The 25,981-nt window shown below is 48.3% G+C and overlaps 1 protein-coding gene across 2 annotated transcripts in view; it reads right to left on the bottom strand.

The window, feature by feature from the left end:
- The window catches only part of TMEM132B (transmembrane protein 132B), a gene marked incomplete at both ends in the record, with an annotated part of 388,765 nt that overhangs the window by 67,178 nt on the left and 295,606 nt on the right, over positions 1-25,981 (bottom strand). The window contains one exon of one of the 2 annotated variants that reach the window (XM_082853297.1): positions 16,575-16,761. In XM_082853297.1, the coding sequence (XP_082709423.1) occupies positions 16,575-16,761 (187 nt within the window). The remainder of the gene's footprint in view (positions 1-16,574; positions 16,762-25,981) is intronic. The other variant, XM_082853298.1, reaches the window with a different exon arrangement.

Here is a 25,981-nt window from a genome sequence, read left to right as displayed (position 1 = left end):
AGAAAAGAAGTCTAGAGAATCTAAGAATGGCAAACGTGAGCCCCAGTGACCAGCTCTAGGGCCGGGGCGGGGTGCCCAAGGAAGGATAAAACATGAAGAGCGTCCTCTCCCCAAGGCCGAGGTTCAGACTCACTGCAGAGGACGTGGCTGCGGCCCCGTGCTGATGGAGGTACGCTGGGTGCCATGGGCAAGCTGGTCCCCGGCAGGTGAGCAGGAAGTCACCCACCTGCGGGCCAGTGAAACTCACTGGGTGGTGATCACCACAGTGTCTTCGCATGCTGTTGGGAGCTGTGCCACAGGGGACAAAAACAAGACCGCAGTGAAGCCAGTTAGAAAACCCTGGCCCCTGCTACATCTTGCCCTGTCTCTCCAGCGGCCTCTGCTGGAAAACTCCAGCAGTGCACCAGCTGACAAAGGAAAAACATGTTTGCAGGGTACAGCTCCAAGATCCCACAGGAGGAAGAGAAGGGCAGAGTGGGAGCTGACAGGCAATAAAACGACAACTGGCACAGCGCTTGTTAAATGTTCTTGAAGGTTCGGGAGCGCTTGTATTCTGAAATGCCCTCCATATCCTAATACAGGAATACAACACTCTACGGCGTTAACTTTCCCTCATCTGGGTGTTCTAAATCTATGATCAGTGAAACGTGAACGTATCTGAAAAGGTTTGCTAGATGGTTACAATAGTTCGTTTTAGCAGAATCTGAATTTTCAAGAAAGGAAACGAAAACAGAGATGTTAAGGAAAAAAGCAAAAGAGGAATGAACTAAACAATAAAACGTGTCTCCCAGGCCAGTGCTGAAGACCTTCCATCACATCTGTGATCTTTAGATCAAGAGAACAGAGTGACCAAGTGTTCCTGAGGGATTACAGAAGCTCTCTGCCATGTTCCCACCGAGCAGAGAGGGCTGAAATCCATCGCCAAGGAGGGCGCTGCTGACCTGTTTCCCACCTTCTTGCCTCAGCTGAGCAGGAACAAAGCACAATTAGCTCCCACCTTGACACAGAGCAGGACCTGAAAGGCAGGCTGAGACCTCAGAGTGTGGGTGCGTCCACAGAGCCGGGAAGACAGACTCCCGGGGAATCAACCGCCTTCATTAACCTCAGAGATTAATCCGTAAACACCTGGCAGCTGTTGCAACACATTGCTTATTGTCACAAGAAGCACAACTTATCTCCACGATGATAAACAACACATCACAACAGCAGACAAAGTCTGCCTCGTGCAGTGACACTTTGAAACGTAGCTGATATCCAATCATCTATTCTTAGAAACTTCCTTCGGGCTAACCATTTCCTATTACGTAGAGGCAGATTTAAAGGGGATCTCTGGTAACAACAAATGTAGCTGATTATCAATACTTTGTTCCTAATTCATCATGAAATCCAGAATCCTCAAATGGTTTTCTTGCAGCGCAAGAAAAGGAACCAGCTCGCAGGCTCCCCATCAAAAAGCACACTTGCGGGCTTCCCTGGTGGCGCAGTGGCTGGGAGTCCGCCTGCCGATGCAGGGGACACGGGTTCGTGCCCCGGTCCGGGAAGATCCCACATGCCGCAGAGCGGCTGGGCCCGTGAGCCATGGCCGCTGAGCCTGCGCATCCGGAGACTGTGCTCCGCAACGGGAGAGGCCACAACAGTGAGAGGCCCACGTACCGCAAAAAACCAAAAACAAACAAACAAAAAAAGCACACTTGCAATTCTGCTCCTTGATAATGTCTCAGCGTCCTTCAGTGTAAGTCCCATCCCGTCCTGCCTGGACCATTGCAGTAACTGTACGGCAGATCTTTAGAATTTATTCCTCTTGCATAACTGAACTTGTACCCCTGTTAAATAGCAACCTCCCATTTACTCCTCCCTCCAGCCCCATTCTACTCTCTGCTTCTACAAGGTTGGATATTTTAGATTCCTCACTTAAGTGAGATCATACAGTATTTGTCCTTCTGTGACCGACTTATTTCACTTAGCATCATGTCCTCCTGGTTCATCCTTGTCATTGCACAGGACAGGATTTCCTTATTTTTTAAGGCTGTGTAATATTCCATTGGACGGCTCCATCACTTTATCCATTCATCTGTCGAGAGACCTTTAGACTGTTTCCAGTCTTGGCTACTGTGAATACTGCCGCAATGGACATGGGAGTGCAGGCATCTGTTAGAGATCCTGCTTTGGGTTTTTGGTTTTTTTTGCCTTGTTTGGAATTTTCCTCTCTGGGTTCTATCACATGTACCTTATCCACTGATGTCAGGGTCTTTCCTTCAGATATAAAAATCATGACCCAACTGGTTCAAATCCAATCGCACTGCATTTTGGAGACTAGGACTAGGGAGATGAGGGGGATGAGCCTGTTCTGCTGTCCCCATCCTTCCTCTTTGCTCTCACGCCCACCACCCACCGATCCACATGCGAACCTGGCCCTGGAGAGGCTGATGTTAAGCCCGGTGACCTGTGGTATCTGCAGCACTGCAGGCACCGCAGCATTTTATAAACGTGTGACCGTGTGCCTGTCCTCAGGAGGCTTAGGATCCCAAAGACAAGAACCCTGTGGAGCTGCCGGGAGGGGGGACCCGGTCACGTGCTGCGCCTCGCGCTGTTTCCCTGGCCCTTTACCCTTTTCACCTGGGAGATGCAGACTGATGGCCTCCTCCCTGGGGACGATGCCTCATTACCAGCAGCTTCGCTTCGGCTCTGACGTGCGACCGCCCCGAGCGGCAGCGCATCCCCCCGCCCCCAAGCGGCAGCGCATCACCCGCTCCCCCCCCCCCCGCCCCGAGCGGCAGCGCATCACCCCCCACCCCCCCCGAGGAGGACATGGCAGGGTCGTCCTCGGTTTATTTCATCCTTCTCTAAAGCAATTACACACACACACACACACACACACACACACACACACACACACACACACACACAGAATTCTGTTCCTGGGCACAAAGTCCTTTTGACATCACTGATGCCAAGAACGGTGTCCTTCATCCGTCCTGGTTCCCACCCCCATGCCTGGCACACAGGCAGGTGTGTGAAGGAATGACCGACAACCTACCCCTTAAACCGGAACCGCGCGCTACGGTTTCTAAAGAAGGTTGGGATTATGGTGGATGAACCACTGGACTAACCTCATTTATCCTTGAGATCACATTACAGTGGGAATAAAGGAATTCAAATGTAATCCCCCAACAGCACCAAAAAAGGGCCATCGGCAGATAAAAGGCAGGCACTATCTCTGAGGATGGAAAGCAGCAGATGGCCGGGGGGTAACGGATGAAGCGGATGAGGCAAGCAGGACCGGCTTCCCGTAGTCAGAGAGTTGACAGTGAAGGGGCGTAGCAACTAGGCTCCGTGGAGGGCATCGACGTTACAGACTTTAACAATGTAAAACTTGCAAAACCAATAAATACCCGGATGGGGGAAATGGCAAGAAATCTCAGCGTGCCGTTTCTTCTACTTTCAAATCAAGGAGCCGACGTCACCGGCTAAAATTGTGTCATGGAAGAAATAGAGACGGTGTGGCGATGGACGTGGAGGCGACAATAGCAGCTATAGTGACAGTAATAAGAATAATAGTAATAATAATAATCGTTCCAAACCTTGGTTTGTTTTTTCCCACAAACTTGTCTTTCTCAAATGTACCAAAGTAGTTTAAAAATAAAAATCTCTTCTCGTCAGCTAGCTTTTCTATTTTTGCTCATTTCTTTTATGAAATACAACTCTACTTCGGATTCTTTGTCCTCTTTATCTGTAAATAATTTAACACCTTCACGAATAAAATACAGCTTTAGAGTAGGATTTCGTTGCTATAAAATATGGTGTCCAACCACCGTCTACTTACCCAGCCAGCCACTCCTCTCGCTGTGGATTCATGGATGTAGACCGCCCCGAATGATGATTCTCCAATATAACTAATGTCATATGGGGGGTGTTGGGATTTGGGCTTTTTTTATTATGTTTAACATTTTTATAATGACCATGTATTACTTCACATTAAAATGATAAAGCCTTTCGAGAAAAGCAGCCACTCGCAGGCTCCATCCAGCCGCAGGGCGGGCGGTGATGCTGGCGGAGAGGCCGCACCTGTCCAAGGGGCCGGAGGCCGCGGGCCAGGTGCGGGCCAGGTGCGTCTCAGGTGCTGTGCTGAGCGCTGGGTGGGGCTGCGGGAGGGGCCTTCATTGCTCACACTAGAGGCGACCGGGCCTCGCAAGTGAGCAAAGGGCTGGATGAAGCAGTCAGCTGACTGGGGAGAAGACTGGGCCCGGGGGGCAGGTGTGCTCGGGAGTCTTCTGGGGGAGGGGAGCGCAGGCCCAGCGCGGCCACGAGCCGGTCGGTCTGTGAGCGCCACCTAGTGGGCACCCCGGGGACTGCCGCCTGTGGTCCCCTCTCCTCGGAGAAAGAGCTCAAGCCAATCAAAGACGCCATCTTGGCAGTTTGCAAAATTAAAGTTATTTAGAAAAAGATGTGCTGGACTCTGCGATAAGCTATGCAAAGAAAAAAAAAGCACTGAATTTTAACTTGCCCTTTCTCTCAGGCGGGGCCGATGTACAGCTGGTGTGCGCTGGGGGGAGGGGAGGGACTTCGACAATTACTTACAAGCTTCATCTAGTCCCGTGGGTCACGTGAGGTCAGTGACCACGCCACCCTGTTAGGAAATACTTTTAATTTCACCACTATTCTTAAATGTCTCCCATTTAAGTATGTTGGGTAACTAATAAAAAGAAGTTGATGACATCTATCGTATTCTTACTTTGTAACAAGAACTGCACATATAATGTTGCCTCATTTAATCCTCAAAGTAACCTGTTGAGGTTGTCCTAGTAGGAATTATATTACATACCCCTTTTGCAGATAGGATGACTGAGGCTCCAAAGGCCGGCTCAGATCACAAAGTTTAAGTAAATGGCAAGTTAGATCCAAGCTGCGGCAGCTTGACATCTCTTACGCACACATGCCTCCACACCTCCCCAGCTGTGGAGAAGGTGCTGTCCCTTCACTGACCAGCACACAGGTGGGCAAAGTCCTCTCGTTTGCCAGGACTCTGGTTTGTCATTTCAAACAGGAACCTCATGGATGGACCTAGAGTCTGTCATACAGAGTGAAGTCAGAAAGAGAAAAACAAATACCGTATGCTAACACATATATATGGGGTCTATAAAAAAAAGGTCATGAAGAACCTAGGGGCAGGATGGGAATAAAGACGCAGACCTACTAGAGAATGGACTTGAGGACATGCGGAGGGGGAAGGGTAAGCTGGGACAAAGTGAGAGGTTGGCATGGACATATATACACTACCAAATGTAAAATAGATAGCTAGTGGGAAGCAGCCGCATAGCACAGGGAGATCAGCCTGGTGCTTTGTGACCACCTAGAGGGGTGGGATAGGAAGGGTGGGAGGGAGGGAGACGCAAGAGGGAAGAGATATGGGGATATATGTATATGTATAACTGATTCACTTTGTCATAAAGCAGAAACTAGCACACCATTGTAAAGCAATTATACTCCAATAAAGATGTTAAAAACAAAAAAACAAACAAACAATCAAGCAAACAAAACAGGAACCTGAGTCTCGGAGGAGGCCCCTGGAGGTCAGTACCCAGAAACACTTGCATATGGGCAACTCCATCTTGTGACAAATAATGCAGTTCACCCGCCAACAGTAAAAGAGATTTTTTTTTTCAAAAAGAAATTGATTTCTTCAGAATACAGCCTCCGTGTTAAACGGAAGCACAAACCCTTCACCTAACTGATCTCAATTTTGTCATTCAGCGCTCATCACCCAACAGAACAGAACAATTCCCGAGCAGGAGTCTTTGTGGATGTGCCGCCTGACAGAGGTTTTTGGTGAGACAGATAGGTCATAAATATTCATGGTATTGACAGAGCCTTGGGAATCTGTCATGTCACATTACTGTAACAGAAACACCCAGACTTCCATCCCTTCGTTCCTTCAACTGACAGCCACCAGTTTCATCCCTAGGCTTGCTTCTTGGGTCTGTTTTTCCAGTTCATCTTCAGATATAATATGTCAGCAAAGGTTTGCCAGAAAGGCACGGGTCAGTGGAACCAAACATCTTAATGGGCTTCTTCCTTCTCCTTTTCCACTTAGCTGACTCCAGGTTCACTCTCCAAGGGCAATCCTTTTTATACTGTTATTTTTAAGTAAGTTAGGAAATGACAGAACAGCTACAGCCAGCTACGGGGCCACTGCGGCGATAGGTTCACTGAATACGCTCACTGGCATCACGCGCCCGGATAACGCTCGGCTGTGGGGAGTTGACCTGCATCCCGCACTTTGACAGGTGCCTGTGGTGGCACTTATAAGTGTGTGGCTTCAATCTAACCAAGATGGTTTTTTCTGGTCATTTGTAAAGCATGTCCACTGGACACACCTTCTCCTGGACAATTCAAATTGCTCCTTTCAGCTGTGAACAGGTTGGCTCAATCAGGTGAAACTCTGACTATACAGCCAAGGGAACGGCTGCTTGCAGACCACCTTGCTCTTTTCTATATATAAGAAAAGCCTCAAAGACAGCGCTGAGTCAGGCTTACCCTGGATTCCTACAGCAAGGTGTTGTTTGCAATCTCCAGCAAGTAATTACACCGACTCACTAGCTTTGGTGGAAGAAGGGGGACGCAGGTCATCTGGATGGACTTTGGAAGTCAGGGTTCCACAAACATACCTTTCAGAGGCATTGGAATCTCTTTCTTTTCCTGGTAAGTGGAGTCTAATCAACACTACAGAATGTGAAGGCTTTGTAGCTGACTTAATGACTAAAGACCTAATAGCCTTTTAGAGTCATTTTCCAGAACATCAAATCACACTGAAGATGTTGAAGGTGTAGGACAGGGCTGCCCTAAATACCACCCAGATCTTAGTTGGCAGGTCGGTGGCCTATGTGTAGCCCCTCCCCGCTTCTTACCCCTGTAGTAGGTTAAATAGTGTCCCCCGCCCCTCAAATTCATGTCCACTGGAATCTCAGAACGTGACCTTATTTGGAAAAAGGGTCTGTGCAGATGTGATTAGTTAAGATGAGGTTACACTGGATGCTTAAATTCAACGCCCAGTGTACTGTTAAGGAGGGGACACGCAGAGACGCAGACACACACACAGCCCTGTGATGACAGAGGCTGAGATGGGAGTGATGCGGCCACAAGCTAAGGAATGCCTGGGGCCACCTGAAGCTGGAAGGCAAGGGAGAACCTAGAATCTTCAGGTCCTCAGAGGCAGCACGGCCCTGCTGATACGTTGTTTCTAGAACTCTGGCCTCCGGAACGATGAGAGATCCACCCCTGTTGTGTTAAGCTGTGCAGTTGGTGGTGATTCTCCATGACAGCCCCAGGAAACGAACAGACTATTGACTGATCACCAGTTTCACCCTTGCCTCTAACAGCCCCTACACCTTTTGGCACATGATCTAGAACCCACTTTTCACCTCCAAACCAGGTGGAACTTTACAAGATTCATGGTAGTAGAAGAAAAAAAAGAGAGAGAGAGAGAGAAAGAAAGAAAAAAATAGAAACCAGCTAAGTATTCACCAGTAGGGAAATAAACTACGGAATAGCCTACCACAGACTACTAAAGCGCAGTTTTTCAAAAAATGCACGAGGCAGCTCTATTCACACGGGTATGAAAAAGCCTCCGAGACAGAGTATTGGCTGTAAAGAATGTGAGACGCAGCACAATGCCCTTTGTTTCCACACACTGCCGCGTATAAAACAAAATCCTTTGCTGTCTGCAGCCACGTATCTGTGTATGAAGGTAGGTACAGAGCCCTGGATGAAAAAACTAAAAGGAAGGGGGTTGGAACTGCGGGTAGTCCGTGAACCCTTGAGCCTTATTTTAGGATCTTAGGAGGATGCATTCAAGCGCTATTCAGCTCGATTTTACTTTTAAGTTTTAAACAAAAGACAGAGGACAGGGGGAAAGCTATCCACAAGCCTTCAAAGCTTTCTGAATTACCGACTTAATTACTTAAGACCCCCTGGAGCTGTAACAGACCCCAAGAGGCCCAGGAGATGCCTGCTGGACCTGGCCTGGGGCGAAACATCCCTCCTTAGAGCTGGAGACTCCCAGGACAACGTCTGCCCCCTCTGCATCCTGGGCCACGTGCAGAGCCAACGGGCAAAGAAGAAAACAGCCACAGAGGGAGGGAGAGAGACGCCCTGTGACATGAAGCAGGAGCTTCACGAGATTTAAGTCCCTGATTGTTTTGCGCCATCAGGACTATGATCCCAAGAGAATACAGGGTGTACAGAACACTTGGAATTTCAACAAGGCAAGCGGAGTGAATTGCAGCCGCTGGACCGGCAGCCTGGACCCAGACAGCAAGGGAGCAGAGCGCAACAGATCAATATGGTCTCACATGGCTTTGCCCTGGGCGGTGGGGGTGGGGAAGCGGGAGGAGGACCGCCTCCCCCTGTGGGAGCAAGAATCTGAAGAGAAAGAAAGGAAAACATCCTTCAGAGACATTAGCTCCCCACCTGCAAGCTACCGTCAGAATGTTCATCGGCCTGGGCTCCCCCGACACGGTCCCCCGCCGGCTCTGCAGGCTCCCACTGTGAAAACTTCTCTCTACACGTCACACCTGTGTCTTGTCCAATCCAATGACCTCAAAATACCACGGCGCCAGAAGTCCCTTCTCTCGTCCACTCTGCGTGCTACTGCCGTCCTGAGCTAACGGCCACCACTCCTATTTCGGACAACTAATTTAACGCCAGGCTCTCTTCTGGGAAATTCCCACATGGGACTTCACCACAGCCCTGGGCCATTTTCCCAATGGGGAAACTGAGCCATCACAGAACACTTAAGTCACTTGCCCAAGGTCACGCAGCTGCGGAGGCACTGCCTGACACAGAACCTGTGAACGTGTGACCTTACACAACCGAGGGGCTTTGCAGATGTGACTCAGTTAAGGATGCTGAGCTAGGGAGAGTGTCCTGCGTTATGCAGGTGGCCCGGCGTGATCACAAGGGTCCTTACAAGAGGGAGGCTGGAGGGTCAGCGTCAGAGAAGGAGACACGGTAACAGAAGCAGAGGTCAGAGTGATGTGTGACATGGGGTCATGAGCTAAGGGATGCGGGCGCCTCTCGAAGCTGGAAAGGGCAAGGAAAAGATTCTCCCCTAGAGCTTCCAACATAATGCAGCTCTGCTGACACCTTGATTTTATCCTCTAGACCCGTCTCAGACTTGCGACGTCCAGAACTGTAAGCTAGATTTGTGTTGTTTAAAGACACTATGTTTGCGGTAATTTGCTACAGCAGCAAGAGGCGGCTAATACAGACACCAATAACCGGACACTGGAAAGCCCATGAAAGGTTATCTGTTACCACCAAGGCCTGCAAAAGCTGCCCCTGGCTTCCTCTCCAATCTCATCTCTTTCCCCTGCCTCCCCCCCGACCCCCGCCTTGCGGTCTACATTCCAACAGCCTGGCCTTCTTTGAGTTCCTCAAATTAAACCAAGTTTAATTCTGCCCGGAGATGCGCACTGTTCCCTCCGCCTGAAATGCGCTTCCTGCACAGCCTTCCAGAGCTGGCTGCTCGTCAGTTAGTTCTCAGAGCAAACGCCAGGTCCTCAGACAGACAGCTTCCTGATCGCTTAGCGCTGCCCGCCTCCATCCCAGGGTCTCTGTTCTGTGACCCAGCGTGAATTTCTCCACAGTGTACATCACTATCTGAAGTGATCGGATGTACTTGTCTCTTATATTCCGTACTCTCCTCTCCTAGAATGTAAGCACCGGGAGGGCTGGGACTCTGTGTGTCTGTTCATCGTCATTCACTAGAACACAGAGTAGACACACAAATATTATTTGAAATAAAGAAGTATTTGTGCCCAGGCCTTGCTGTAAAGTTTCAGGCCAAGACGGCTGAAAAGGCAGCTGATTACCTCTTGCGTTTTCCTTGCTTGCGTGCCTAGTTGCTTAGAAACTCACCAAGCAGGTTCACTTGTTGATTCCAACGTTTTGAAAGTTAATGTGTTTTTGATCTGCATGAGTAGAGCTGGGCTTTTTAGTTTTAAGAACTGTAGTGGAATGGTGGGCTGCAACCCTAAACTCCAAGCCACCCACAGAAATAAATCTCTAAGCTCAAAGTTCGGTAATTGGACATAAAACTGCCGAGAGTTGAAAGGGAATGAGGGACAGAGTTGGGGGGCGGGGGGGAGAAAAGAAAACTCATGCTTTCATAAAGAAAAGAAGGGCTTTTCTTTATGAAGGGAAGAGAAACAGGCACAAAGTTGGCATTTCCCAGCCATGGAGGGGGCAGCACAAAGACTGTTTTTAAATTTTAGATTTTAAAGATGATGCAGAGAACATCGTTATTGCCCTAGGTTGTGACACTGCTCTTTTTTGACTGCCCTTTTTAAGATGGGATTTTTGAAGGTGTTGACCATCTGTGCTGTCTGCTAAAATGGAAACATTAGACACAATGGTTTCCAAGGCCTGGTGATCAACTCAAAATTTCCATCAATTCCATTTTATCCCTTTCCATGCACCAAAAAGTAATGAATCCAGCACACAGTGTATGCTAAATAAGTGGTCGATTGTATAACGATTGACCAGATGGATGGATGGATGGACGGATGGATGGATGGATCAATCGTTCGATGGATGGATCGATGGACCATCGGATGGATGGAGGGATGGATAGATGGATGGATGGGCAGATGAATGGACAGATGGGTGGACGAATGGACCAAGAGATGGATGGATGCATGCATGCATGGACGGATGGATGGATGGATGGGTGGATGGATGGATGGACAGATGGATGGATGGATAGATGGATAGATGGATGGATGGGTGGATGGATGGATGGATGGATGGATAGATGGATGGATGGATAGATGGATGGATGGATGGGTGGATGGATGGGTGGATGGATGGATGGATGCATGGACGGATGGATGGACAGATGGATGGATGGATGGATGGATGGATGGATGGATGGATGGATGGATGGATGGGTGGATGGATGGGTGGGTGGATGAGTACATCACCACTCTCTGTCCTTCTACAGACCCTCCTGCCTGGACTATTGCATCAGCCCCCACCCTGGCTTCCACGCCTGGGGTCTCTTCCCAGTTTTACCATGATTTCCCCTAAAGCTGCATATTTACCTTCTTGAAGTAGAGGTTGGTTTGCTACCTGAGGGGTGTCCACAGCACCCCACACTACACAGGGTCACACACTGTGGCAGCAACCTTCTAAATCATAATACTGGGGTTGAATCCCAAGATAGCAGTCCCTCCTCAGAGGATGCTGTGAGGTTGAGTGAGATGTTCAGGGGGCAGCAGCCGCCTTGACTACCTACCCACCATCATCATTCCTCCCCATCCTGCACCACAGCTGTATCTGATTCATCAAATCGAGCTCTTTCTTTCCTCTAGGTGGGAATCCACCACCCGTACCGAGATTGAACTTCTGTTTGACCTTCACTCAAATCTGACACATATATTTACACGTGGTCAGACAGCACAATGGTGATGACGAAAACAACGATGGCTAAATATCATTGAGTGCTTACAATGTGCCAGGCCAACGTGCTCCTTTTTTTTTTTTTTTTCACAATAGGCACTTGAGTTTGTTAAATAATGTGGGTTAAGCAAGGGTTGAGGAGTTCCATGGAATTGGGGGTGGAGGGAGTGGATCTCAAGGAGAGTTTGGGGTCCTCTCCCTCCCCTGGATTTTTGTCAGCTGTGTTCCTGCAGTACGTCTTTAATCCTCATAAAACTCTAAGAGGCAGGCAACCTCATTTTTACATTTTACAGATGACGAAGGTTGAGTTTCAGAGAGGTTAAGTGACTTGCCGAAGATGACAAAACTAGTAAACGTTGGGGTCCAAATTTCCATCTAGGCAGGCTGACCCAAGAGCCTGTACTCTTGACCAAAATATTTCCTTGACAACTAACTCAAAGGGGAAAACAATTGAAAGTTTTGTCAGTATGGACGCCCATCCCCCCACCAGGTAAATCAACAGGATAACAAAACTGGCAGAAACCCATTTCAGACTTGTGCCCTCCAGACTCTTAAGATAATAAATTGGTGTTCCTTTAAAGCATTAAGTTTGTGGTGATTTGCTACAGCAGCAAAAGGAAACTAATACAGCAGATGAGGGCTATCCAGCCAGTGGGTTCAGGTTCTGATGGTAAATATAACCATTTGCTCATTTGCTGAGCAGACACTGTGTATCAGGCACCATGTTTGGTGCTGAGAAAACATCTGGTGAGCAAAACAAACAGGGTCCCTCCCATCGAGGAGCTTGTGATCCAGTGGAGGAAGACAGAGAGTATTCTGGTCATCAGTTCAGTGCCTCTTGGCTCCAACCAAATTCACCCCCCATGACCTGCTCTGGGAAAATGTATCTGAGCCTTTAACAGTTGTCCTTTGCCAATGGGCAAGAGTTACACTATGTCAGTAGGGGGCGCTGGAGAGACACTTGAGTAGGAAAGTGTTTGCTTTCTGATTCTGGGGCACTCTTCCAGCACTGGTGGCTTCCCCCCCACCCCTGTATCCAGCTCCTGCAGCACCCAGTGCCCTGCAGCTTTCACCAGCATCCACTTTGAGTGGTTTGGTAGCAAGTGCTTCTGAAGAGACAGCTCCCTGTGGACAGCTGTCCCCAGACTTCCAGCAATTTCCACTGGTATGCTACCTCAGCAGCTTCTCCTCATTCAGTGGGCTGTGAATGTACCCTCTCCAGCAAGGTCTGGATCTCGGAGGGTTGGGGGAAGGCCTCTGGCTCAGATGCCCTAACTCCATCCCAGGGCAGCGGAGGCTCCTGACTCGCCATTCCCACATTCTTCAGAGCTCTCTTCACTTCTCAGCAAGCAATCTCTCATCACTCTAGTCCCTGTTATAACTAACGGCCCTTTATATCAACCTCTCCCTGCTCAAACTCTTTCTCGTGATTGGAGCCAGACTGAGACAGGCAATGCACAAAGCATCACGTGAATAAGCATGAATTATAGACGAAAGAGAGAACGAATTTAGCTGGAGTGGCCAGGAGAACCCTCTGTGAGAGTTGGCTTTGAAGGTGAAAGAGACAAGAAACCAAGGAAATGGAGCCTTCTGGGCCAAGGGTGAGCCATGAGAAGACGTGAGCAGGACCGAGGCTCAGCGTGGCCAGGTTCTGAACGGACAGGCTTCTGGGACACCTTGGCACCTCAGACTCGCATCGTACAACAAAAGGGCATCGGCCAGAGCCTGTCTGCCCTCAGATCCATTCCCAAGCCTTCCCCTGATGGGTTCTGGCTCCCAGAGGCGCTGACCCCAAAGACGGTGTTCCTTAGGGGACCCCAGCCCTGGGCCCCAGGATCACCTCCTCCTGCCTCCCAGCCCAGGGGTGGGTGGATTCCCACTCCAGCTATGGTTCCTGAGTCTCCTGTGTTCTGTTCCTGGCTTATCATCTGTCCTACTTCCTGTGTACCTGAGTGCTTCCACTTCAAGTTTTTCTGTCCTAACTACAAAAGTGGCTTCCACTCCTCAGTAGACTCTGATACAATAACAAGCCCGATTTTGTTTGAACATTCCATGGACGAGTAATCTAGCACCCTTACATCATGCCTAAGTTGTCCAGGGTTAGTTGCCACTGAGAAGAAGTAGGAGGGGGAGGGGGAGAAGGGAAAGGAGAAGAAGCGGGGCGGGAAGGAAGAATTACATAAAAGTTACTTACACCCTAAGAGCAGTAGGCAAAATTCTCCCCTGAAGGCCACTCTGCGGCAGTTACGGGTTTGGAAAGCAGCTGAAACAACTGATTAAAGAGAAAGGATGAACTACCAACTCTGGTTCCACCGCAAACTTTACTAAATAGCTCTGGTCCCTTGGAGGCATTTCAGAGCCACTCTCCACGGGCATGCAGGAGGTGCGCTGCGGTACGTGACACCACCCAACCATCCAACCCTGGCACCTCCCAGCCAGTGGGAATTAAAGCCAAATGCAAGAAACCATCCCTAAGTAAAGATCAGCCAGATGGGGAGACACTACTCGCCACAGACATGCGGTGAGCACAGCAGACAGACCACAGCCTCCTCGGAGAAGCCAGGGAGGAGCACGCAGCTCAGACGGCTCCAGCCGGGGAGAAGCTGGGGGATGGCGGAGCGAGTGCCACAGGGAACAGACCAGCGCCGGCAATGCAGCCAAAACGAGCGCATCGCTCGCATCCGCTGGACCCCTCCCAGGGCTGCACCAGGCACCTGTCACTAACACAGGAACAGCACAGAAGACGAGCCCCACGGGGCAGTGCTGGCAGCCAAGGAAAGGTTGTCCGAGCCCACCTGTATCTTGGCCTCCTTTCCTGTTCTGCCAGGCTTTCCATCCTCGCCCACGTTGCACCACCTCCTTCTGCCCTAGGTTCTGTCCCATCGCACCACGTGCCCTGACCCAGTGACGAGCACCCCACGCAGACCAGTGCCATGAGTTAGGTCTTCAGGCAGCATCATGACAGAAGAGTTCACCTCTGGCCAAAGAGCACTGGAGGGTCTCACCAAGCAAAGGTCTCATTGGGAAAGGCCACACTAGGAGACAATATGGGCTGAAGCCCTATAACAACAGAATAATAGTCCCCATTCACCAGTGTTCTCCTTAGGTTACTTTATTACAAGATGCTAACATTAAAGTTCTGGCCAAGGATACACCTTCTGTCCCAGATGCTCACCTCTGCCATCACGGCATTAAAGCAAACCTAGACAATTCAGAACAAACGAGGCTGTGTTCCAATAAGACATTTTCTACTAACGCAGGCGGCAAGCTGGATTGGTCGGTGGGCTGTACTGGGCTGCCTGCAGGTCCATACCCCGTCCTGGTTCCAGCCTCCTGGCAGGTCAACATACATCACTTTCTAGCTCCTCTCGGAACCAACACCTGCCCACGAGAGAAAGGCACGACACTCATCGTTACAAGTAGCAGGAAGCTGCAGAAGTCCCAGGGAACTGACTGGTACTGATGAGACATACAGCAAAATCCTAAGGACTTCGAGTAAAGAGAGAACACAACCTCAGCCAGATCTTGGTCCATCTGGAGAATTGACAGAAAAGGTCCTGGGAAAGGGAACATAGGACTGTCTCACTCTGTCCCCAAATCCTCATCCATCCACCTCTGCCCCTTCACGGGGCTCTTTCCCACAAAACTGTGGCCGCCCTCAAACCAAAATGCAGATCACTGCTGGTGTAGATCATCTCCAGCCGTCTAGCCTTCAAGAACTAGATGATCCCGGTAGCTCAGATTACAGCACAGGATTCAGTCATTCACTCGACAGATCGTGAGTGCCCCAGGCATTGTTCTAGGTGCTGGGGACACAGCTGTGGACAAAACTGACGGGAAGCCTACCGTCATGGATCTCTCCTTCTGGGGAGGAACACAGATGATGAATCCTAAACCTCAAACACTGATAATATCTATGAAGAAGATGGAAGAGGATGAAGATGTAGACAGAGAGGGATGGGCAAGGGGAATGGAGAGCCAGATTGGCTTCCCTGGTCAGGGAAGGTGCCTCTTAACAGTCGAATCAAGGAGCCAGATATGGGGAGACGTAGGGAAAGGGAGTTTTGGGGCAAAGAGTCAAGAACACAAATATGGGGATTGCAGAATTAATTGTAGGACAGAGGCTTTTATTTGCAAGGATCTCACCCCTGGTATCCAACTCTGAGTAGGGATGATAGAAGTACCCCCAGACTGTCCTAGAGTCGCTCGGTGTGGACCCCCATGCTTTGGTCCCAGACAGGAAGGTCAAAGCAGCGCAGAATGTATTTGGACATTTCCAGTGTGGGAAAGGGCATTAGCAATACTGCACTCCCAGGGCTTATTATCCCTGTGACCCATCGACACCGTCTTTTAAGGTTCTGGAACCTTGTCCACGACACTGTTCTCAGAGGTGTTCCCTGAGCCTGACTGTGAATAGAGCTTCGGCCAAGCTCAGAGGAGAGAGCTGGTCACCCCCAGGCCAGAAACAGAAACACATGTGGTTTTATGGTCTCTGGGACCCTATCCAGGTTCATCTGGTCAGTTCCCAATAAGGCTCTTTCGGTCCATCTGCATTTTAGAGTTTGCCAATCCCCAAGCTACACGGGAACTCTCAGGGCAATTGACCAGGGGCTGTTTACTCAGCATATAGAGGTGCCGTTCCCACCACACACTCCTGATGCATTTCAATGCAACTGTCTTCCCTCAGGACAACACTCGGTCCTGAGATGCACACAGGCTGAGCCAATAAAAAACACAGGCTCCCCGGGACACGGTTCAGCAGTATCCACAAAGGAAAGCGGATTTACACAGCAGGCCCTAGTTTCCAAGGAGGCGTTACAGAAAGCAAGTAAATGAAATATAACTTAAGTGTATTTCCCTTGCTCAAGCAACATCAAGGTGCATAGAAAACAGCAGATTATAAAATGCTCATGTTTCTTTGAATATTAAAAGTACTCAGGGAATTCCCTGGCGGTCCAGTGGTTAGAATTCCGGGCTTTCACTGCCAGGGGCCAGGGTTTGACCCCTGGTCGGGGAACTAAGATCCCACATGCCACACGGCGAGGCAAAAAAAAAAAAAAAAAAAGTACTCAGAGAAAACATCTTTGTGACACTGATTCCGAAGCCCGACATCTCACCATTGCGAGCGGGACGATGCCCACGAAGGAGGTGTGGCTGACAACGATCTCGGAGACGACCAGCTCCCTCGCGGCGTCCTCCACCGGGTACTCCACCTGCCAGGTGATCTGCTGGGCGCCAGCCGGGCCACTGCTGTTGTCGATTCCAAAGTCCACCTGCAAGATCTCATAGAAGGAGCCATTCGTTCTGCAAAACAAACACACAGTAAAGTGCAGTTTAAAACCTGAGACTCAGCAGAGTGTCAAGAACGCGATGAATGGCCACATTCCTCTCTGTCAACCCAAAGAAGGCTCGCCAGGTCCAACAGGTCACAGGCGGTGTCGACAGAGCCTGATTCACAGGCTGCCCACCGACGGCCCACACCTCCGAGTGGACAGGCCATCCGTCTTCAGGGCCCTGTCCTTCCCTGAATGAGCAGCTCGGACAGCACTGCATCTCTGGGCACTGTCACCGCTCAGTCCTCCCCAACCCCATGCCCGCGGAAGCCACGATCCAGGTACCACACACGGGACGTGGCCCAACACCGTCACCTAGGGCCACCATTACTCCAATCGTGAGGCACAGCCTGGATTCTGGCTGTTTCTACGTCTACTTGCTGACCTGTGTGGCTGTGGACCCGTGGTGCAAACTCTGAGCTTTAGAATTTGGGGAGAACATTGGTGCCTACGTGGGCTTGTGAAAGCATCGTGAGACCAAGGATGGGAAAGGACTCCATAAGGTGCCTCGTCTGTGACATCAACTATGAGCTACATGAATAAGGAGCTACGCCGGGTTCTTCATGTCCTCAGCCTGCAACGGGACGGGACGGGATGGGATGTAAGAAATCCCCCATGAATAAGGAGCTACGCCGGGTTCTTCATGTCCTCAGCCAGCAATGGGATGGGGTGTGATGTAAGAAATCCCCACCTGCCTTCATTCATGGAGTGACAACATTGAACACTGCACAGTGTTTGGAGGAGGGGGAAGAAAGTGGACGGGGCACATATAAGTGAAAAGGGCAAATGTCATTCTCAGCATCTTTCTACACAGGGAGAGCCTCTCATAAGGACATGAACTTATAAATTATAGGCTGACTATTGCACTGATGGGAGGAGTTACTAACAGAGAGGTAAAACAGCCATCCAGCATGGGATTTGTGGGCAGCTTCTGCTCCATAAGTCTTGGACCGTCACCCTGAATCTAGCTGTATCTGGATCCAAGCAATATGACAGCAGAGTGAAGGATTCACAGCTCCGAAAGCCTGAGTGACCCCAACCAATCTGTTCCTTTACCGACAATGGGCCGGCCGGGACTAAAATGAACTGGGAAGCCTCTTCCCTGTCTTTGGGGATCTAGGGCAAGATCTGCAGCCCAGACACCGAACTCACAACCTGTAGGGAAAGAGTTTTTTGTTTTGTTTTGTTTTGTTTTTTGCGGTACGCGGGCCTCTCACTGCTGTGGCCTCTCCCGTTGCGGAGCACAGTCTCCAGACGCGCAGGCTCAGCGGCCATGGCTCACGGGCCCAGCCACTCCGCAGCACATGGGATCCTCCCAGACCGGGGCACAAACCCGCGTCCCCTGCATCGGCAGGCGGACTCTCAACCACTGCACCACCCGGGAAGCCCAGGAAAGAGTTTTGAAAAAAAGCCTGTTGCCTGTTGCTTGCCCAACAGAATCTCCTACCGTGGACAGTTCCTCCACCCCCCCCAACCACGAAGACTTAAGAACAGGGTAGAAACCACAGTATTGACAGATAGCTATAGTAAATTTGTTCTTTAAATCTTCTAGCTCCTTGTGAGAAAGACAAATATCGTATGATATTGCTTATATTTGGAATTAAAAAAATGGTACAAATGAACTCATTTACAAAACAGAAATAGGGTCACAGATGTAGAAAACAATCTTATGGTTACCAGGGGGCAATGGGGAAGAAGGATAAATTGGGAGATTGGGATTGAAATATACTCACTACTATGTATAAAATAGATAACTAATAAGGACCTACTGTATAGCACAGGGAACTCGACTCAATACCCTGGAATGACTTATATGGGAAAAGAATCTAAAAAAAAGTAGATGTATGTATATGCATAACTGATTCACTTTGCTGTACAGCAGAAACTAACACAACATTGTAAATCAACTACACCCCAATAATTTTTTTTTTAAATAGCTATAGTATAGCTATAGTGTTGGCAAAACTAAGTTACAGTGACCTGCCTGATACGGAACTCTACCCCCAATAGAACTACATTAGAATTCGTCACGTCCAACGTTTTTTCCATTTAGTCAAGGTTTTAAGAAACTCTCTGATACTGCTCTGTCCAATACAGTGGTTACTGGCCAGAAGTGGCTATTTAAATTGAAGTATAAATGTATTAAAATTATCTAGCCAGGTTGTCCTGGTGTGGGTACCCGTGAGCTATGAATCATCAAGTTATCTATTTGCACATGCTGTCTTGCACGGGGAAGGGAATGTGTGTTGAATAAGGGACCTGGCCTCATGAGAGGATGACAGTGGGCTCACATGGGAACAGGGGACCCCTGTTTCCCGGGGCCCTGCGAGAGGGATTTCAGGACCTTAGGAACTTGGGTGCTCGGTTCTCGGCTTCGGTCACCTCCCTTTCCCAGCCACCACACCCCAGCCTCAAGTCACTTCTCTGATCGCAGGGATTCTCCACTTATCCATCTGTTAAGTCTCCTCCTGTAAGAGATGCTCGGCCCTGTCAGATCAGATCTTCAGTTTCTTTTGAGTCTGCACCGTGCTTGTAAGCAGATCTAAGGAGCTGCTGCTAATGCCTCCTGGGTCTCAGCACTCAGTAAACTTCAGAAAAACTACCGCCGAGAAAGTGAAAATCCAGCACAAGAAGAAAAGGACCGTAACTCTCTCTGCTATCAGCAGTTTAATCCTGCTATATCCGCACTCCAGTCTTGGGGTGCAGAAGTGGCCAGTCTTTGGGCAAAGGGGGCAGGGTCTGCGTGGGAAGGCTGGCCCTCCCTTAACTGTGGGTTCTTCTTCTCCTGTGGACCTGCTACAGGAATCTGCCCAAGACCAGCTACAAATGGAGTAACACTCCAGTCAGAGTCACTTTTCTGCATCAGTTTTTATTTTAAGTCATTTCCCTCAAACCAGAGGAAGGGGGTCTTTGACTTCTCGGCAGCTGGCGTGCCCGCTAATAAGTCCATTTCTATGGAAATGGGTTTATAACTATCAACTTTACCCGTTCCCGATCTATTCTTGATGAGCCTTTCCACTTAGAAAGTGTTCCATGATTCTCTCCATTTAACAATTACCAGCTGCCTTTGGGGAACCAGGGTCAGTCATGAGATAATCATCAGATATTTTTCTTTTCCCTGGGGTGGAGAAGTGTGTGTGTGTGTGTGTGTGTGTGTGTGTGTGTGTGTGTGTGTTGGAAGGGGTCAAGCAGGAACACTGCTTGCCTGTTTCTACCCTCAAGCTAGAACACACAGCCTCCTCCCAAAAGGACTTGCTTCCCAGAGGCCCTGTTTCCCATGGAAACCTGTCCTGTAATAAAAGCTAAGCCCCCTCCACGTGACCGTGGGACAGCTTTCGAGTGCACAGTATGGCTGCAGCTCAGACACGCCAGCAAGAAGGAGGCGGAGAAATGGGAGCAGGGGAGATGGATGGGCCCCAATCCAGCAGCTGGTCCCCAGGAAGCGCACCCTGCCATTTCTCAGCAGATCCCTCATGATGACAGCGATGATCCTTTTGCGGAGGGAGGGTGGTGGGGAGGGAAGGCTATAGGGGGGGAGAGAGCAGTAAAGAACGAGGGAGAGTTCAAAAGCGTGAACTGCTCTGTAGCAGGTTGTACCATTTACCTAAACTATTTTTTCTCCCCACAAACTTCTAGATAATTCTGAGCTACCAGGCGGAGATGCTTTCCCCATATAAGTTTTTTTTTTTTCTAGAAATGGAGCAAGAGAGGCTGTCTCTGGTCTCAGGGATTCTGCTTTTTTCTTATGAACCTTTTTCTGGGCATTATTTTAAAAGATGACCAAAAAGCCAGGTAAATACTGAACGATGATTACACTGAGCAAACGCCCCAGAGTAAGCCTGCTGGTTACTGGCGGTAAATACAATGAGACTGAACTCCGACTTCCTCTCTTGACTGTTCATGCCACCAGGACAGCAGTGTGCCTGTACAGTTGCTGCTCTGACTGTGGCAGCTGGAACGGTGCCTGGAAAAGTGTAGGAGTTCCATACGTATTTGTTTAAGTCTTTGAACACACTCAACAGACCGAGTAGGACACCCTGTCAATTTGTGTGTAGGGGGGTGTCATATGCATTCTGGGAGACAAGAAGCTACCAGGGTTTTTTGTTGTTGTTGTTGTAATTTATTTATTTTATGTATTTATTTTTGGCTGTGTTGGGTCTTCGTTGCTGCACGCAGGCTTCCTCTAGTTGCACCGAGCAGGGGCTACTCTTCATTGCGGTGCACGGGCTTCTCATTGCGGTGGCTTCTCTTGTTGCGGAGCACGGGCTCTAGGCGCGCGGGCTTCAGTAACTGTGGCACGTGGGCTCAGTAGTTGTGGCTCACGGACTCTACAGCACAGGCTCAGTAGTTGTGGCACACAGACTTAGTTGCTCCGCGGCATGTGGGATCTTCCCGGCCCAGGGCTTGAACCTGTGTCCCCTGCATTGGCAGGAGGATTCCTAACCACTGCACCACCAGGGAAGTCCCAGTCAGCTGGGTTTTGAGCCCTAGTCTCCTGCCTGCCTGGTACGTATATTGATATTCTCTGCTTTGATAAGTTGGGTCTGTCTCTACTACTAGAATGTAATTTTGTTTTAAAGACTTTATTTTTTTAGAGCAGTTTTAGGTTCACAGCAAAATTGAGGAGAAGGTACAAAGGTTTCCCATATACCCCTTTCCCCCCATACACACAGAGCCTCCCCCATTATCAGCATCCCCCAGCAGACGGTACATTTGTTACAATCAGTGAATCTACATGGACACATCATTATCACCCAAAGTGCACAGCTTACATTACAGTTCACTCTTGGTTTTGTATATTCTATAGGTTTGAACAAATGTACAGTGGCACGTCTCCACCATTATGGTATCATACAGGGTATTTTCACTGCCCTAAACATCCTCTGTGCTCTACCTGTACATCACTCCGCTCCTCAACCCCCGGCCGGCCACAACTGATCTTTTCATTGTCTCCAGAGTTTTGCCTTTTCCAGAATGTCATAGAGTTGGAATCATATAGTATGTAGCCTCTTCAGGTTGGCTTCTTTCACTGAATAATATGCATTTAAGGCCTCTCCCCATCTTCTCGTGGCTTGATAGCTCATTTCTTTTCAGCACTGGATAATATCCCATTGTCTGAATGGACCACAGTTTATTTATCCATTCAGCTACTGAAGGACAGCTTGGCTGCTTCTAAGTTTTGACAATTATGAACAAAGCTGCTATAGACATCCGTGGACAGGCTTTTGTGTAGACATAAGTTTTCAACTCCTTTGGGTGAACACCAAGGAGAACAATTGCTAAATCTTATGAACATAAGTTCTCAAAGGTCAAAACCTATCATAACACCATGGTCACTACAATCCCTGGCATATTCATTTATTCAGTGACATTTATTAAGCAGTGAATATGTGTTAGCCATGGAGAATTCACTGGTAGACAAAACAGACGCGATTCCTCTCTTAATAGTCAGGTAAATAAACAAACAACGTAAGCCCAGGTCTTGATAAATCCTATCCTAAAAATAAAACAGAAGAATGAGATTCCTTTTTAAAAAGTTAAATAAGGTTTTTTCAATTAAAAAAAATACAATTTTATATTTATACCACATGACCCAGCAATTCCACTCCTACGTCTATAGCCGAAAGAACAAACACACTAATTCAAAAAGACATCCCTGGTGGCGCAGTGGTTAAGAATCCACCTATCAGTGCCGGGGACACGGGTTCGATCACTGGTCTGGGAAGATCCCACATGCTGCAGAGCAACTAAGCCCACGCGCCTCAACTACTGAGCCTGCGCTCTAGAGCCCACAAGTCACAACTACTGAGCCTGCGAGCCACAACTACTGAAGCCCGCGTGCCTAGAGCCCGTGCTCCGTAATAAGAGAAGCCACTGCAATGAGAAGCCCGCGCACAGCAACAAAGAGTGGCCTTCGCTTGCCACAACTAGAGAAAGCCCGCGCACAGCAACAAAGACCGCTTTCATTTTTTGGCACTTGTAAGTAATGCTGCTATGAACACTGTGGTACATGAATCTTTTTATAAAAATTAATTTAATTCATTTTCAAATTATTTATAGTTTATATAAATAATTAGTATAATTATATATTATAATTATATATTATTATATATGTTATTAATATTAATAATATTTATTATTATAATTATTATAATATATAATTATATATAATATATTTTATATATATTATATATAATTATATATATAATATATATAAACAATTAGTATTTACTTATTTATTTATCTATCTTTGGCTGCGTTGGGTCTTCGTTGCTGTGCGCAGGCTTTCTCTAGTTGTGGCGAGCAGGGGCTACTCTTCGTTGTGGTGCGCGGGCTTCTTATTATGGGGGCTTCTCTTGTTGCAGAGCACGGGCTCTAGAGCCAGGCTCAGTAGTTGTGGCACGTGAGCTCAGTAGTTGTGGCTCGCGGGCTCTAGAGTGCAGGCTCAGTAGTTGTGGCGCACGGGCTTAGTTGCTCCGCGGCATGTGGGATCTTTCTGCACCAGGGCTAGAACCCGTGTCCCCTGCATTGGCAGGTGGATTCTGAACCACTGCACCACCAGGGAAGCCCCGAAAATGTTTTCTTTATTTTTTTGTGTTTGTGTTTTATGTATTATTTGTGTGAAAAGTATTATAAACCTATTACTGTACAGTACTATATAGCTGATGGTTTTAGGTGGGTACCTAGGCTAACTTTGTCAGACTCATGAACAAACTGGACTTACGAACGCGTTCTAGGAACGGGGCTCGTTTGTATGTAGGGTACTTAGTGTATAACATACTAAGTAAGTTATTTATCTGTTATGTTGACTCTCTCTCTCTCTCTCTCTCTCTCTCTCTCTCTATGTATCTCACACATACACATAAGCACCAGGAAAGCAGGGATTTCAGCCTGTTTTGCTCACTACTGTGTCCCCAGCCTGGGACCTAGCTGGTGCTCATTAAATACCCGTTGAAGGAAGCACTGAATATCAAACAACAGTCTGAGTGAGAGCTCAGAGGAATGTGTGCTTAGTGAAGCCAGAGAGGCTGTGTCACGGTGTTGGCAGGAGAGAGAAACTGGCAAGTCAGGGAAGGCTTCCTGGAGGAGGTCGGACTCAGGCCGATCTTTGCAGAATGGGCTCAGACAACAGGCAACACTGCTTGGGGCCCCTCATCACACCCTCTTCCCCTCCAGACGTCCTTCCCACTCTGTGACTCCCCCTTCGCCGACACCAGTCCTCCCAGAGAGGAACGGCACAAACCCCTCTGCTCACCAAACCCATCAACAGGGCAGAGGGTCTTTTTTTTTTTTCTTCTTAATTTTTTTTTTAACTGGAGTCTGATTGCTTTACAATGTAGTGTTAGTTTCTGCTGCACAATGAAGTGAATCTGCTATATGTACACATGTATCCCCTCCCCCCTGGGCCTCCCTCCCACCCAGCTATGTGGTCACAGAGCACCGCGTTGAGCTTCCTGTGCTTTATAGTAGGTTCCCACTAGCTAGCTATTTTACGCGTGGTAGTGTATATATGTCCATCCCCATCTCCCAGTTCGTCCCACCCTCTCCCTCCTCGCCGTGTCCACATGTCCGTTCTCTACGTCTACGTCTCTATTCCTGCCCTGCAAATAGGTTCATCTGTACCATTTTTCTAGATTCCACATATATGCGTTAATATATGATATTCGTTTTTCTCTTTCTGACGTACTTCACTCTGTATGACAGACTCTAGGTTCATCCACATCGGGAAGAGGGTCTTTAGTCCATCTCTCTGCCTGTCACGCAGCTCTTTTCGTCATGACCTCATGACTAGCTCTCAGAACCTGGCATGAATAAATCATCTCCTTCTGCAATTTCACAAGATCCAGGCACTGCCTTCTCACGTCTGCTTTGACTGCTCTCTCTGAGCTCGCTGTGGAAAGAATGTTGCAGGTTGACCAATCAGACTGTAGTCGGCAGGCAAAGGTCTAAAAACATTTAAAAGCCCCTAGTTTAGAGCAGGGACTTTTGGACTCAAAACCTTCTCTCCTCATTGGTTTAATTTCAAGACTTCTCATTCAATTGCTATCTAGAACCTTTAAAAAATTCTAAGACTGTGTCAGATGGGAATAGTCCAAGAACAGGTGTTCATTTATTGCATTTCTAGCAGACTAGGAAAGTTAAATAGAAAACCCAGAGGTTACAATGTGGTACCTGTGCTGCACGTGGCTAGGGCCATAGTTATTAATCACCTCCACTACTGTGTTTTCACGAAATGTGACTTGGGTGCCAATGTTTTTAAATGCAGAATATTCACACCAAAAAAAATTTAGTATTTCTGGCTTCTTGGAAAAATTGGAAGAGCAGGCAACACTATCTATCCCACATTCCCACGTGGCAACGATCAGCTAGAACAGCAGGATGCTGTTCACACAAAGTGGATCAAAGACCTAAGTGTCAGAGCTAAAATTATAAAACTCTTAGGAAAAAACAGAAGCAATAATCTGTGACTTTGGTTCAGGCAATGGTTTCTCAGATATAACACCAAAAGCACAAGCACAAAAAAAAAAAAGAAGAAACAGAATTTAAAACTTTAATGCTTCAAATACTATCAATAAAATGGAAAGACACCCTATAGAATGGGAGAAAATATTTGCAAATCATATATCTGATAAAAAAAAATCAGTATCCAGAATATATAAAGAACTTTTACAAACTCAATAGCAAAAAAAATGGGGCAAAGCATTTGAATAGACATTTCTCCAAAGAAAATATAAAAATGGCCAATAAGCACATGAAAAGATACTCAACATCATTATCCACTAAGGAAACACAGATCAAAACCACAGTGAGATACCACGTTCAAACCATTAGGATGACTGTAGTCAAAAAGACAGACAAGGGGCTTCCCTGGTGGCGCAGTGGTTGAGAGTCCACCTGCCGATGCAGGGGACGCGGGTTCGTGCCCCGGTCTGGGAAGATCCCACATGCCGCGGAGCAACTAGGCCCCTGAGCCACGGCCGCTGAGCCTGCGCTTCCGGAGCCTGTGCTCCGCAACAAGAGAGGCCACGACAGTGAGAGGCCCGCGCACCGCAATGAAGAGTGGCCCCCGCTCGCCGCAACTAGAGAAAGCCCTCACACAGAAACGAAGACCCAACACAGCCAAAAATAAATTAATTAATTTTTAAAAAAAAAGAGACACAAATATGTGGGCAAAAATGTGAAGAAATTGT

Source organism: Leucopleurus acutus (genome assembly GCF_964270905.1).
Source record: "Leucopleurus acutus genome assembly, chromosome: 13".
Lineage (NCBI taxonomy): Eukaryota > Metazoa > Chordata > Mammalia > Artiodactyla > Delphinidae > Leucopleurus > Leucopleurus acutus.
Note: the sequence above shows the minus strand (reverse complement) of the source record. Positions and strands in the feature narration are given on the sequence as shown.